The sequence below is a fragment of the Ambystoma mexicanum genome, chromosome 5q (genome assembly GCF_040938575.1).
Source record: "Ambystoma mexicanum isolate Mex_15411 chromosome 5q, UKY_AmexF1_1, whole genome shotgun sequence".
Lineage (NCBI taxonomy): Eukaryota > Metazoa > Chordata > Amphibia > Caudata > Ambystomatidae > Ambystoma > Ambystoma mexicanum.
Genome location: NC_090933.1, coordinates 700642694 through 700658467, shown reverse-complemented (window position 1 = coordinate 700658467; position 15774 = coordinate 700642694). Strand labels below are relative to the sequence as shown.

At 42.3% G+C, this 15774-nt stretch overlaps 1 protein-coding gene across 1 annotated transcript in view; it reads left to right on the top strand.

The window, feature by feature from the left end:
• SLCO5A1 (solute carrier organic anion transporter family member 5A1) overlaps positions 1 to 15774 on the top strand; it is a 697625-nt gene that overhangs the window by 417682 nt on the left and 264169 nt on the right. Inside the window, exon 5 of the mRNA XM_069621164.1 lies at positions 15191 to 15355. Within this exon, the coding sequence (XP_069477265.1) occupies positions 15191 to 15355 (165 nt within the window). The remainder of the gene's footprint in view (positions 1 to 15190; positions 15356 to 15774) is intronic.

The window sequence follows — 15774 nt, the reverse complement described above, 5'->3', positions numbered from 1 at the left end:
TCAGGCTCCCTTTTGTTGCACCTGTTGTTCGGCGCGCACCTTAGTGATGTATGGGATTTTTTTTTATATTAAACTAGGTGGGGCCACCTTCATCAGCGCCTCTGGGAACCCTTGTCTGCGCCAGGGAGCTTAATCCATCCTCTCTTGACCTCTGCTTTTATAATTCTAGCAGTTTTCCCTTGTCTCAGCCAAGTAGGACAGACCACAAATCTCCATTCTTCTTGAGGATCACAGCTCCTCCCCTTACGATTCCGTGGAATCTTGATGATTCTTTGGGGGTGATGTAGTTGCCAACTGCCCCTTCTCCGTCTCGGTTTCCCTTGCAGGAATTGCCATGCCCCAACCAAGGCCTCGATCCAGTGGCTGTCGAATTGTATGTGCAATATAGTAGTATAATAGTATGAAGAATAAAAAAAATAGAAACAATAAGACATTAGGAAAATAAACCAAGCAGTTTGAAAAAAGAGAAAGAAGGTTTACTTTGTGATTCATCTTGTTGTCTTTAAAGATTAGATTGCTAACTGGGGTGTACAGGTGATTTGAGTTCAGATGCGCACATTAGAGTGTACATTTCTCAAACATTCACTGTTACTAGGAAGACTATCCACAGGCAAATGGATAAACTTCATTGTATCACAGTGAGTGCCAGTAACGTCACAATATTTGAAAGAAAACATGGTAATATTAGCCAACTACATTGTATTCATTTTATTGAATGCTTAAAGATGAGTTGGTCCTGCCAGAATTCAAGCATATGCATGTTTTTCTTCTGCTGCACTACAATAAAATACATACAAAGTATCTGCTAACTATGCATGTTCTACAGCCTTCAAAGGCAGCAATCTAGAAAAACAAAATCTGCTTTCCTAGCATTGTTACTTATTGCACAGTCTTATTTCTGAAATATATGCAGAAAGCGAGCTCTCAAATCATGTTCTGTAAGTCCTGGCATCTGTATTGCCTTCCATTTTGTATTCCTATGCATAGAAACATTCCAGCACTACATTATCAGAATAAAATATGATGTGTGTGGTGGGCCTAAAAGTAAGGACTGGTTTATTACTTCAGTCTTGACATGCAACAATTTTAGATAATTGCAAACTGCCTATGGCTATACTACTTTCAGATTTACACACATTTCAGAATACACTACGTGAACATGACCTGCTTGTAACCATTCATTTGCACATGCACATATCCTGTTATTTTACATGAGATAAAAGTGTTACAATCCCTTTCAATAGATGACAAGTTAAAGCTGCATGTGTGGGTCTGCACTAGGAATATTGATAGTTGTTTTATGGACCTTATCTGCGTTAGCTTTTAGTAGCACGGTCTGTCTGCATATGCTCCAATTCATGCCTTTATAGGAGAGGTCTGCATGTGGGAAAGTGCTCTTAATATGGATGTACAGCACGTTTTCACACCTTTACATTGTAGAATGAGCATCTCACATATTGCAGTCAGAAAAGTTAAATGGAACCTGGGCATTGCCTTAAACACATTTCTTGTTGAGAACTATTTGCATCTAGACAGACTGGGGGATGGTGGGGAACTATTGGCTTATTTACATTCCATTTCATTTTGAGATGATAGACTGAAAACCACTCTAACATATTCATGCTGTTTTCCAGGATGTACTAGACGGATATTCTGTTTCAGCTGCCAGGTGAAATGGGACGATAGATAGGCCAATGTAACAATAAATGGAGACATGGAGATTGTCTCAAGTTTAACTTTGTTTATGTTTATGTTTATTCATTTATATTGCGCACCAGACCCGAAGGTATAAGGGTGCAGGAGCAGCAAGGTTATTCTCAGCTTGGTTACAGTGCTGTACAATAATTACAGTGTGTACATAGGTTAAAGCAGTTCGAAAGATGCAGTGATAAACAGTTTACAAATATACATATTTACAAGTATATATACGGAAGGCAAGGTGAGTTATTGGTCATTGTCCTTTATCCATGTAATTGCATCTGAAGTGGGGGTAAGTTTGAGGTGTCCTTAAGGAAAGTGGCAGGGAGTTCCAGTGTTGGGCTGCTTTCACCTGGAAGGTATTGCCACCCGTTTTGGTTCGTTTGAACCTGGGAACTGTTAGCAAGTTGGCATTGGCGGTTCTGGTAGGTTGGTTGGGGGTGTATCTTTTTATTATGTCAACTAAGTAGCGGGGGGCTGCATTGTTAAGGCATTTATGAGTTAAGGAGGCTACTTTGAGCAGTATTTTGTTGGTGGTGGTGAGCCAGTTATGGGCTCTCCTGATGTTGGAAATATGTTCTCTCTTGGGAATGCTAAGCGCTGCTCTGAGAGCATTGTTTTGCAGAGTCTGGATTTTATTTGTAACATATGTGTTGGCTCCTACGTAAAGGGCGTTACAATAGTCTAGTTTTGATAGTAAAAGGGCTCTGGCTAAAGTGGTACAGCTCTGGGTGGAAAGGATAGGTTTGGCTGCTCTTATTAGCTTACATGTGTGGACTGTGGAGGACGTCATGGAGCTCACCTGTTTGCAGAAGGAGAGGGAGGAGTCTAGATAGATTCCTAGAGTTTTAACTTCCTTGGCTACCTTGATAGCGTTGCCATCTATGGTGAAGCTAGTGTAGTTGTGATCCAGTTTGTTTAGGTTAGGGGTGGAACCGAGAATAATGAGTTCAGTCTTGTCATCATTCAGGCATAGACTGTGGGAGACCATCCATGCCTGGATGATGAGGTACACCCTGTTCACCAAGGCCAAATCCTTGTTGTAATCTCCCGTCAACGGGATGAGGATTTGGGTATCATCGGCATAATTAGTGTAGGTGATACCTGGACCGTCAAGATCATCAAACAGGGACTTTGTGAACATGTTGTTCAGTGTGGGGAAGACGCATGATCCCTGGGGGACCGCGCAGGTGATGGGGATAGGGTCAGCGGATGCTGAGGTAGAGAAGACACGCATAGACCTGTTGTTCAGGAAAGACTCAATCCATCCGATAGCTTCTTGAGAGAAATCGGCTGCCGAGTCTAAGTGGTTACAGAGAATTTTGTGATCTACTATATCAAATGCTGCAGAGAGGGCCAGCAGAAGTAGTAGAGCAGTTTTCCCATTGTCTCTAAGGGTGTACATTTGAGCTTTGTGATCGATGAGAGCAGTCCATGTCCCGTGTTGGGGTCTAAAGCCTGATTGACGGATTCCCAGGGGATGGTTTATTTCAAGGTATTGTTGTATTTGTAGATAAACTGTCTTGTCTAATATTTTGAGCAGGAAGGGGACGGTGGTGATGGCTCTGTAGTTAGTTGGGATAGATGGGTCTAGGGAGGGTTTTTTGAGTAAAGGGAGAACCCAAGACTCTTTAAGATTGTTGGGGATGATGCCTGAAGAGAAGGGGGCGTTAATGAGTATGGTAATGAGGGTGAGAGGTCTCTTGCCGCATCTTTAATGATTTGTGAGGGGCAGGGGTCACCCTGGCAGTTAGAAGGTTTGAGGCCGAGGATAATTTTTTCCACTTCTAACATAGAGACTTTTGAGAAACTGAAACGAGAGAGTGGGTTGGGTGTAGGGTTATGGGGTGTAGGGCGGGGGGAGTATTGTTAGAGTTAGTAGAGTTGGTTAAGGATTCTTTCTTGTTGTTAATTTTGATTTGTAGGCCTGCGACTTTGTTGGAGAGGGCGCTTTGGACACTAGTGCAGCATTGTTTATCTTTCACATATGTGTCCGGGACAGGGATGGGTGTTCCCAGCTCTTTGATGATAGTAAACAATTCTTTAGTACTAGATTGGGCTTGTGATATTCTCTGGTTATAAGATTCTTGTTTAGCGATTATGATTTCTTTTTTATAAGTGGCAGCTATTTTATTGAGGATCAACTTGTTGTTGTCTGTGGGTGATTGTCTCCAAACGTGTTCCTTTTTACGTTTCTCTAATCTGAGAGCTTTTAAGTGGGTAGAGAACCAAGTGTTCAGGTGTTTTTTTTGGTTTGCTCTTCCTCGGTTTTAGTGGAGCAATGGAGTCTAAAGCTGAACGCATGATTTTGTTGTAACCCTCTACGAGGTGGTGAGGATTAGAAGTTGCTGAGAGTTGGTTCAGGGTCGGGAGAATGAGGGTGATACGTTTTTCCGCTGTGATGTTTTTCTTGTTTTTTGTAGGGATGGCTGTAGCTGGTGGGTTATTGGAGATGGGGCCTGAGGCTTCGAGGGCGAAGGAGATGGTGGTCAGACCATGGTTGAGGGGAAATGGCGGTGATGGAAGCCACACAGTTGTGGTCTGAGACTCAGTCAAAGGTTCTCCCTTTGTTGTGGGTAGGGGTAGACACTCTTTGTGTAAAGCCTAATTCTGACAAGGTATTGTCAATGAGGGTAGCCTGAGGGTCTTTGGGGTCTTTAAGGTCTAGGTTAAAATCTCCTAAAATGAGGCTCTGGGAGGTATTCTTTAGGTTGTTAGTAAGGATGGTAGTGAGGTCTTCCTCGAAAGAGCCTAAGGGCCCAGGAGGTCTGTAGAATAAATGAATGGTGATGGTTTGGGAATTGGCAGTCAGCAGCTTAGCTGTAAGTGATTCGCAAGATGTGAGGTTGTCTGTGGTGTCAAGTCTAATGTTAAGGTGTGTTTTGGCAATTATGGCGAGACCTCCGCCCCTGGATTCTATTCTGTCTGCTCAGAGGATAGTATAGTCATCAGGGATAGCTAACGAGAGAGCTGGGCCCGCGGCTGCATGGGGCCAGGACTCAGTGATGTCTAGAAAGTCTTTTTTTTTTCTAGAATGAGGTGTGCTAAATCTGTGGCGTGGGCTACTACAGATCGCGCATTAATTAAGGCACCTCTAATGGGTGGGATGATCGTTTTAAATGGGTAGCTATGATGGCTGTATTGTGAGGCTTGTGCTTGGTCGTGGTATTAGTTAGGTTATGCTTAGATCTGTTCATGGGACAGTTGGTGGGAGTGACTATGTGCATAGGTGCGGTCCGGTTAGTCAGTTTACATTGGGTTGAATCCCTGGCACGAGGTTCATGTAGTTTGGGTAGTCTGGCTCATAGTCTGACATTTCTGGTGGATGGGCTACATGGCGTGGAAAGGTAGGGCAGGGTGTGTGTGGTGGTGAGTATAGGCGGTAGAAGGTAGACATAAGACATGATGGTAGGAGGAATGGTGCCTGTGGAGGAGGAGCTAAAATTGAAGCTTGAGTAGCTGGATGAGTGGATAAGGTGGAGAATTACTCTCAGCAGTGTTGTGAAGATGCCTGGTAGATACATTCTGTTGGGTGTAGGTGGTACTGTTAGAACTGGATGGCGAGTTTGGCTCTATATCTGGTCCGACGAGCCCCTGGTGCAGGGTTAAGGATGCTAGAGTACATTAGTGATATGGGCAGTTACATTGGGAGCATTGAGGAGAGGAGATCTGGGTTAATGACAGTTATAGGTTGTTATAATATTGACATGTCTATAATAACGGTCAGTGAACAGTGGTCAGCGGACATATCACAGACAAGTAGGTTAAGAGTTGTGCAGGATCGGTCTAAGACCAATGTAGGCAGGTTAGGTTCCGTGGAGGACAGCTGGGCTGAACTCAATGTGAGCACGATGCAAACACAGTAGGTAATGTTCAATATGGGCACAGATAAGCTTAGTGCAGCATAAGCATTGTGGCCAGTATTCTTTAAAGGTACATCGATAAGTTTTGGTAAAGCACAGTAGGCAAAGGTAAAAAGGGCAAAGGCAGGCAGATAGAGGCTAAATGCAGCAATCAAATTGCAAGGCAGATAGGGCTAAATGCAACAATCAAATGGCAAGGCAGATAGGGCTAAATGCACAATCAAATGGGAGGGCAGATAGGGCTAAATGCAACAATCAAATGGCAAGGCAGAAAGGGCTAAATGCAACAATCAAATGGGAGGGCAGATAGGGCTAAATGCAACAATCAAATGGTGAGGCAGATAAAGGCAGCAATCAAAGGTAATAACAGTACATAGAATATGGCAGTGTGTGGTGCGCATGAGCGCATTTTATGCACATTATATTTTCCATTGTGTGTCTTTGCAAGCGCTGCGTAGCATGTCAGCATGGGAATGTTAGATGGGGAAATGCTTATACTGGCCGTTAGAGCGTTAGGCTGGGCAGTACCAGATGTGTCTGTGAGAGTAGGGGCACTGGTAGATATGACCAAGTTCTGTTAGGTAGATGCAGGGTGAAAGTCTATAAGAGGGTACCTCTATTCACGCTCCAGTGTGCTAACAGGCGTGCCAACAGGGCCTTAGGTGTGGGCCTTCGGTGTTAGGGCCGGCTGTGCCTGCCAGCTCTAGGATTGGCTAGTTCAGGTATGCTGTTGGCCAATGGGGTCGCGGCAGCCACAGCAGCCACGGCAGCCAGGTCCTTAGGGTAGGGTGCCCTCTGGTATGAATGGGGCAGCCATTTTGGAATGGCAAATAGCGAATATAGGAATTAATGAATGGGCAATCACAAGGCCCGTACTTTAAAGGCAGCAGTAGCTTTTGCACAAATCACGTAGTTGCGCACTGGATCTAGGTGGCATATCTAGTATTGTGCACAAAAAGCGTGAAGGGTGTGCAGCGCGTGCATTAGGATTCAGGTGTTCCAGAGAAGGTTAGCTGCCCTCGTGGACTTAACTTCTCAAATCCAGTGTTGCATATTCGCACTGGCTCCTGCCTGGTGCTCCTGATCACGGGCAGGCTTCTTCATGGAGCTGTCTTTGTGAAAGTGAGAGAAAGCGACATAAAAAGGCATTGCTTAATTCTTGATTTGTGCCTCTCATTAGCTACCATGACAAAGGTGAACTTGGGGAATACCAGTACTAACCTGCCACATTGAGAAACAGCATCTCACAAATTGCATGGAGTTTCATACATACACCAAGATATCCCATGCAAACTGACCACACAGACAGGGTTATAAATTACTGCTACTGATGGGTCTGGAAGCTTATTGCTTATGAATTATGGAACTGAGAAGGTCAGAAATAGGATGAGGACAAAGCCGCTGCTACAGAATAATGTTATTGTGCAAAGATGGCAATGTGGTGCACTTTCAATGATACATGACAGTTTAAGTAATGAGCAATCAAGTGTTTTATGTTAAATCTGTATCTGATTAAAGGAACATCAGGCCTGAACCTCCAATAACCTAAAGTGTGCATGTAAGCCTGATTTTCCTCTGACATCAGGACAGAGGCTCATCCTTCAAAACCCATTAATTCCATAGGACAAAAGGGGTTATAAACAGGCCTTCTGAGTTAATGAACAGCCATCAGTGTTGTGAATCCATCTAGGGAGTGGGGATTCTCACAAACTACCAACAAAATGATATTCTTGGTTTATACAGAGATTAAGATCTGGAGTGACCAGGTGGTAGGGTGGATAGCCTAGCCTATAAAGTAAATCCTTGCATTAATGTGACACCTTTTGATCTCTGTTTCCATTAAGGCAGAAAGGTGGCTGCACCTGATGGAAGAACAACAAAGGGACCTGTCATATTCCCCTGATTAATCATTGACTAATGGCTTCACAGAGGAGCCTCTGAAGAGTTATTGGATGATTCATCCAGGGAAACACGAGATCCTGTTTACAGTTTTAATGCACCTAATCTTTGCAATTATGATTTTTTACATACAGAGACAAATATGTATTATAACTGTGCAGCCATAAGACCTCGAAACATGGGCTGGGTTGTTTTTGTGACATTCCTGGCTATCAGTGTAAATTTACATTTTCTATGTTAATGAACAATTCTTAAAATAATAAATATCATTACTTTATGACTAAATATGCCAAATAGTCATGCCACAGACCCGGACCTGCATCTAGGTTGCAGTATTTAAGAATATTAAGAACAGATTGCCCACCTTTTTATTTGGATTTGTTCAGAAATTAAATCAACTAATGAAGATTGGGGAGATTCTATAGGACTAGCTAACTATGAGGCAAGTCAAGGGAAATATGTGACCAATTAAATAGTGTGACATAAGCGTGTGAATATGAAACAGACAGGGAAGGGATTCAGACTCTGGAATTTAAAAGCTGCAGGAAAGAAGAACAACTGTTCATATTAGATGAGTGCTGAATAAGGATATTATCTGGAGATGACATGCCCTTTTCAATGAGTGAACATGAACCATCTTAACCTTAGGAAGAGCTGCTTTCTTCAAAAAGGGAGGAAGGGACATGCTGCATTTGACGGTCTCTGTTGGCTTTGTGCCTTTCAAGAACTATTCAAATCAAGTATGAAAACTCCCCAGATATAACAGCTAAGTCCCCTAGAAATATTGCCCTAAGTCCCGGGGTGCAAGGGGATTGGGATGGTGGTTGCCACTAGGTATGCTCTTTACAAATAGAATACTCTAATATTATAGTGGAAACATGAATGTGGCTTTCACTACATAAAGGCCAAGTCAGGCTTGACTGTATATAAAAACATAATTTCTTCATGCAGAGCCAAGAGGTTGACAAATTATTATTCATAAGAAAGAGATAGGATGTTGTAGTTAGCTAGTGTGAGGTATAGCCTGATGTTTCATTGTACTTTAAGTTGAGGGAGATTACATGTAAATAAATGCTTAAATGCTTGGGAGTGAATTAATGTAGATATATGTTGATATATATATAGGTATATCATGAAGGTTACCACAGCGGCTTTCCAAAAGAAGAGATCCAAAAGTTCAAAATCCAAGTCTGTCTCTGTTTTTCTGGTTACAAAGTCACTCAATCATGAAGGGTTTTAAAGTTTCCAAAAGTATAACTAAATTCAGCAATTTCAATGTTTGGGTCCAATAGGGTGCTCAACCTAGCCTCATCCAATAATGCTGTATCTGAATCTGTTTAAGGAATAAGCTTTAGTTGCAGGGACGTAAAGGTGAGAACTTAACTCAACAAAACCCCTGAAAATCAGCTAAAGATACCTTAACTTCGCACCCCCTCTTGCACAGACTATGACCACAATGATGACATTGCAGTTTACAATGGCCCCTTATTGTGTTAAAATATGCAGTGGGCACAGCCAAATGTCATTGCCACTGCCCATGGCCAGTTAGTGCTGTAATGTAATCAGTGATTCCATCACTGATGTCAAAGATGATATAATTAGTGATGTCATCAGTGATGTCATCAGTGATATCATCATAAATGTCAAATGTGAGGTCATCATTGTGGTCGTATTGTAGTTATATCACTAATACCATCATGTATGACTTCACTGGTGCCATCACAAATAACATCATATATAACAACAACGATTATTTAACTGATGGCATCAGACATAAGATCACTCTAGGTGCATGCACATATTTAGACCACTGTTTAGTTTCTAGATATACGATTCTAGCATTTTATAATAGTTCATAACAATGAACATTGTGAAAAATAGTCAATAGTTACACATACATCATATCACTACTTATGAAGCTTTAATTTGCAGTAGTTTGGTAAAAGATGATATCTGAATTATAAGTATGAAGGAGTGAGAGATAGAGGAGACCCACTGCCCCCAGGAGTCCAATCCCACCACCCAGGGTGAGATTAAAGGAAGTAGGTCAGTACAATGGCAATAGAGGGCAAAGCGAGTACCACAATGGGGCAGAAGCAGGTACACATCAACGTCATGGAGAGAATCATAGAGTCCACCGGCTGTCCAAGGTCAGGTTCTGTAATTGAAGGACCATCCATAAACTAGAGAAAAAAAATGGTGTCCATGTGCAGGAGTTCTCCTGTAGCTGCTAGTGAATGGAGAGCTGATGTCACCAGTGATGTCATTAGGGATGTCATCTGTGATGTCATCATTGTGGTCATAGGGTGCGCAATAGTGGTGTGAAGTTAAGGTGGCGTTTGCTGAATTTCAGGGGTTTCGTTGCATTAAGTTCTCACCTTAACAGCCCTGAAACTAAAGGTTTTTTTCTTGAGTTTCAAGGGTTTTGTTATTCCATAGATTATTTCCACGCCAATGGACATGCCCTTCGGCCATGCCAAATGTATATTTTAGAACACTACCAGACCACTAGCCATGGCCTTCAGCCATGGCAAGTGAGCCCAACCTCTGGTCATGCCCACTGTATTTTTTTAAATCACTACCAGACCACTAGCCATGGCCTTTGTCCATGGAAAAAGGGCACCGCCCTCGGCCGTGTCCATTGTTCATTTTAGAACACTACCAGCATACTAGCCTTGGCCTTCACATGTGCCCAATGTCCATTTTAGAACACTACCAGACCACTAGCCAGTGTTTTTATAACTTAAATATTATATCTTATTTACTTTAAAGAAAAATAATACTTGAAAACACTATAGCCTATTTTTTTTAATGGGTGTTTCATTATGTCTGCTTGGTCACCATAACATCTGTGAAAGGCAATGCAATATATTTCATAATAGAGATATGAAGGAGATAAGTGACATTTTATTTTCTCCATAATAGTGCTGTGTGAATACTGAACGTATTCTGAGCACACATCCAATTAAATGAATCATTTAGTAGAGGAAAACAGCTTCTCATTGGAGAGAAAAAAAACTACCCTCTAAACTAAATTCAATGCGTAAATCTTTTACATATAAAGTGTTTTCAATTTATAAGATACTGATAATCTAAAACACTACATTAAAAGTAATGACTTCACTGTATGATATTTCATAAAAAAACATCAGTACAATGTACAGTTAGTATTGCTTAAACATTAATTTTCTATGCATGATTGTAGCATTCACCACCGTGGCTGGAGTCTGACATGGCCGGTATGGCCCGCATAACCTTGCCAAGGTAGGCCCAAGAACGACGAGGGCCTCAGTGAGGTCTGTGGACCATTACCGGCTATGTCAGTACCCTGCGAATAGGTGAAAGCCATTCACACCCTGGGGTTTATCTGGGGTACAAATGGCTTCCCCCTGATCCCGATAGATTCATGTTGCTTGTGCAAGCAATCTCCACAAGGTAAGTGAGATTGAGGGAGCAGGTGGGATAGATGATCAGATAATTTTGGGGGGATGGTGTTGTAGGGAGGCAACAGGGAGAGGCTTCCTGTTCTCTCCCCAGATTACAAAAAAAAATAAAAAATGGTGTAACCCGGGGAAGAGCCTCAGGTGGCTGGGACAGCAAGCAGGGAATGTGTATTCTCGCCCATTGTCGCAGTCACCTGATTGGCTGAGCGCCCTACCCCATCTTCGAATCTCCTTAATAAAGTACAGCAGCTACACTAAGCATGCAGGTAACTACGAACCTGGTTTTGCATCAGCAAATTCTATATACATTTGCAGCTATGTCAATAGTTTGTGCACCTGCAAAGCTACTTCTATACATTCTATTTACAAAAATAAAATACACAGTATGTAACATCGTAAATAAAGGAACTTCAGTGAACGTACCTGCTGCCTCCTGGAACTTACTTCACAACAGGTTGTCCATTGAATCAGTGCTTTTAATAGGATCAAAGAGGAATAGGGTATCTTGGAAACTCATTTGTTAGCACCAACTGGCTATTAGAACCAGTCTTACTAATGAGATGGGACAGAAAGTAGGAAGGCTAAAATACATAGGTAGATACACTGCTTTATGCCAAACTGATGCATAGAAAGCTCTAATGAAAAATCATCCAGAACCAAGCAAACTTCCCTAGAAAAGTTTGGAATGTCAGCGGAGGGGGTGGTCAATTCCTTGCCAAATTGCCTTGTAATAGGTGGTCTCTGTAATTGATCTTAGCTTCACTTGAACAATGTATCTTTCGTATTCTCTTGGCTTGACTAAAATCCCTTTGTAGTGCTTGGGGAGAATCAGGAGCTGCAATTTGTCGGATGCTTACTAGCACGCATAGGAGCCATCAAGTCATTTACAGATCGCAGAATGCTGAGCAGAAAGTTCCAACTGTTTTCAGACACGCAACAGGATGACAGGGTATACATCCCAGCCCTAGGACGAAGTGTTTGGCAGAAATGTGGAAGAGATACTCCCAGCATTAAACTGGATGTTTATCCTTCACATTGGCATCTGAAACTGGAAGAATTACCATGTTCAAGATTACCAACAAACTCCCCTAAAATCCCCATCAGGTTCTATTTTAGTACCTTCTTGGTCCAATGTTCTTAGTCCTGTGATTAAGTGTGATACATTGTGCTGGATGATTTTCAGAGGGGTCAAGGTGGCATCTGGGCCACCTTCCAGTAGGGCATTGCCACTGTCCAGGTGGGTGGTAACCAGGGCTTGGAAAACCATTCTGACATTCGGTACACGGGTGAATGGCTAGAATTTGCAGGGAAGCACAAGTGGGTACCATGCTGCTTGGGTCTTCTTGGTGATATATATTTTGCATGCAACATCATAGCCAGTGGTAAAGCCACAAGACTTTACATTGGTTGATATTTGAGGCATGACCCCATTGGCTTCATGCCAGGAACCCAGTTTTGGACTTGGGCATTCTTGGCAGGGTTTCCAAGGAGAATTAATGTAGTTTTTTGTCAGATTGAGCTTCGTGTAGGAATTGGACATTCAGGTTTGGGTGTTGATGGATGTAATTGATGCAATTGCTTGTTAGGTAATTCTGCCTGTTTTCTGTGTATTGATGTATCTTGATGTTGGTGTTGGCAATGAGATCCCCAGAGGTCTCAGATAGAGGCGTAGAATCACAAGGGACAGTATGGACCCTTATGGAATTCTGAAGATTAATGGTCAGCACTGGGTTATGTTAGGGCCCCTCCATAGACGTTGTAGAGTTAAGAGGAGTCAGACCACTAAGGACTGTTTCATTGAAGCCCATGCGTCTTGTGAGGATGTTGAAGAGAACTTCCTGGTCAATGATACTGAAGTCAGCAGAGGGCAGAGGAAGGCTGAGTAAGTAAGGCTTTACTTTGCCCCTGATCTGTAGAGCGTCATCAATCATTTGGATTATGGCAGTCTATGTGTTGCATTGCAGTCATAAACTCAATTTATATTCCTACAGGAAATTGTGTTGAGTGATCCTCTTGTGCAACTGCATGTGACGGTCTTCGCAATCACTTTCCCTTAGAAAGGTAGATGCATGATGAGTCTATTTTTGGCCAGGCCAGTTGGGTCAAGTGTGGGCTTTTTTAAGCCAGGGGTGGATCTATCCCATTTCAGTGCATCTGGGAATGCGCATTGTGTGAGGATTAATTGATTACATTGAGAAGTGGTGTGAGTGCCCCACCTTTGATGACCATCAGAATGGATATAGTGAGGATGTTGTCTTGGTAGATTGTGGGTTTGAGGGCTGCAAGAGGTTGGCTCAGGTCTTATAGTGTAATTGTTCTGAATTTGGCCATTTTGATATATTGCAGGCTGGTATACGTGGGATGCCTGTGGTGTGTTTGGCGATGCCATTGTATTTCTGTATCACTTCAATATTGTCAGTAAAGAGGTTGTTGATGGTGTTGCATCTGTCAGTAGCATGCGGTATTGCAGGGCCTGTTGAGAGTTGATGCAATGCTTCATGTCTTAGAAGATCATTCTGTGCATGTTGGTTCTTTCAGGATAGCTCTTGTCTAGTAGTGTGCTTTGTCTGTGATGATGAGGGCCCTACGAGTGGAGAGTTCTCAAGAAGTTTTCTGGGTGGTGGGATTTTCTCTAGCACATTTTTTGTCTGTATATGGTGCACTTGTGGTGAATGAGATTGTGTGTTCCAAGAAGTAGATGGCTCATGTTGGTTGAGTCAACAATTTAGTGTTACATTGGTATTGGTTGTTTCAGTTAGAGTGTGGTTGAGTGCGCTGAGCTGGGTGTTGACAGTCTATGTAATGCCACCCCCAGCTAGTGACAAGAACGTGTTGAAAGTACCACGGTCTAGATGTGTAAGTAAAGGGGACAGAATATTAAAGGCCTGATTCATGAATCAGGCCCTTAGTGTTTACAGACCAAGACTCTCGAGCAACCTCCCGAGAATTATATGAGAAATAAAAACCTTCATAGCATTCCGTAAAACCGTAAAGACCTACCTATTCTGCTGAGAGAATATCATCTGGTATAACTATTGAATGGTGTAGTGTTGTTCTGCCTGACTATAGCTTTGAAGAAGCCTTGTTGCTTTTCTGTTTTATACATCAGCGCCCAGATACGATTAATTTTGTCAGGTGCGCGATATAAATAAATCAAATCAAATCAAATAATGGGACAGACGTTAAGACCAGATTAATGAGGTTTCTTTGTAGTGCCTCCATGTAGCTCTAGAAAGATAATTGTGATATATTGGTTGGTTTGAGTTGGTCCTAGTGGGGAGAGGTGTGTGGTGGAGTAGGATTGGTATGGCTGCATGGACTGTAGAGTCCAGAAACAGTGGGGCAAGACACATGCTGGCTGGAGAGTTGTGGGGGTAGTTCTGTGACAAGTTCTGTGACAAGTTGCTTGATGCCCATGGTATAGAGAAGTTCAAGTGAACATGGCGTGGCAAGTAAGGAGCTCTGTGGATACAGGTGTGGTGTGCTCCTGAAGGGGGTTCATTTCCATGATGTCTGGGGATATCAGAAAGCCCCCTACTAGTCTTTCCTTTGCAGTCCTTGTATTGGTTTCTGTAGCCTCAGTCAATAAGGGCAGGATGTGTGTGAAGGTGGTGGTGGGCTATGCCTCTGTATGTTTCAGAGATGGAGTGTGGGAGGTGATGAGTGGGATGCAGATGAGATTCTCTGGGTTGGAGGTTAATGGAAGTGGGGTGCGGACTGTGTCTTGCGTATGTGGATTGTGAATGGGTTAGTGAAGTGTGATGAACATGCTGTTGGATTACCTGGGAGGTAGCAGGGTCCCGGTCCTTCTCTGGCTCTTACAGGATCAAACATGAAAAGCCCTTCTCTTCAGCTTCACACGTGAGAAATGCCCTGGTATCCAAGAGTTAACAAGGGGAAGAAAGTCATGGGGCAGAAAAACAGAGCAACAAAAAATCTTAGCAGGGGTTAGCAAATGGGTTCAGCCGAAGTTCAAAGGTAATATCTATTTTCACAAGGCAAAGTATAACAAAAACGCAGATAAATCACAATTTTATTAGTGCATACATTTTCAACCTTGTCCGACCGTGCATACTTCAAAGAAACAATCTTTATAAAGTATATGACAAGTGCATATTTATGTAACTCTACAGAATGATTATGTTTGATCTTGGCGTTTAATTATTTTCATTTTGATGCAAATATGGTTGAATGGTATCACATCTTTATTTCTAGTTCATGTCACAAAAGCTCTCTGTACCAGCTTCCCATCCATTGTTTTAAATTTAATTTCTTGTCATTTTTTAGACCTTCCAAGGGCAGCTGTCAGGATCTTAAGCAACATGACATTCCTTTTTGTGAGTTTGTCATACACTGCTGAGAGTGCCATTGTCACCGCTTTTATTACCTTCATTCCCAAGTTCATCGAATCACAGTTTGGCATCCCTGCTTCCAGTGCCAGCATCTACACTGGTAAGGTGTTGCCAATAGAACTTCATTGAACAAATTAACTTTCTCGTCGCTGAAAAGGGGACAGGTGGAAACAAATTAAAGGGGATATTAAAATGTGCATGCTCGTCCTGCGCTGTTCATTACCTGTTATAACATTTTAATTCCAGATATTAATTTGAAAGGAGTTCACCCGTATCTTATGAATTCCATTAAAACAATTGTGTGACATTTTATTGGCTGAAGACTGCAAATTGTTTATGCACACACATAGTCCAGTACACAAAGGAACAATGAGGTGTCTTGTTCTACAAATGGGTAGACATGATTTTAAGATTGCTAACAAGCTGCTTCAAAATTTAGTAGTAAAGATCCAAAATATACATTCATTAATATGCACCATGTTTCCCTTTATCCCCATCTTGGATATGTGTTGATATCAG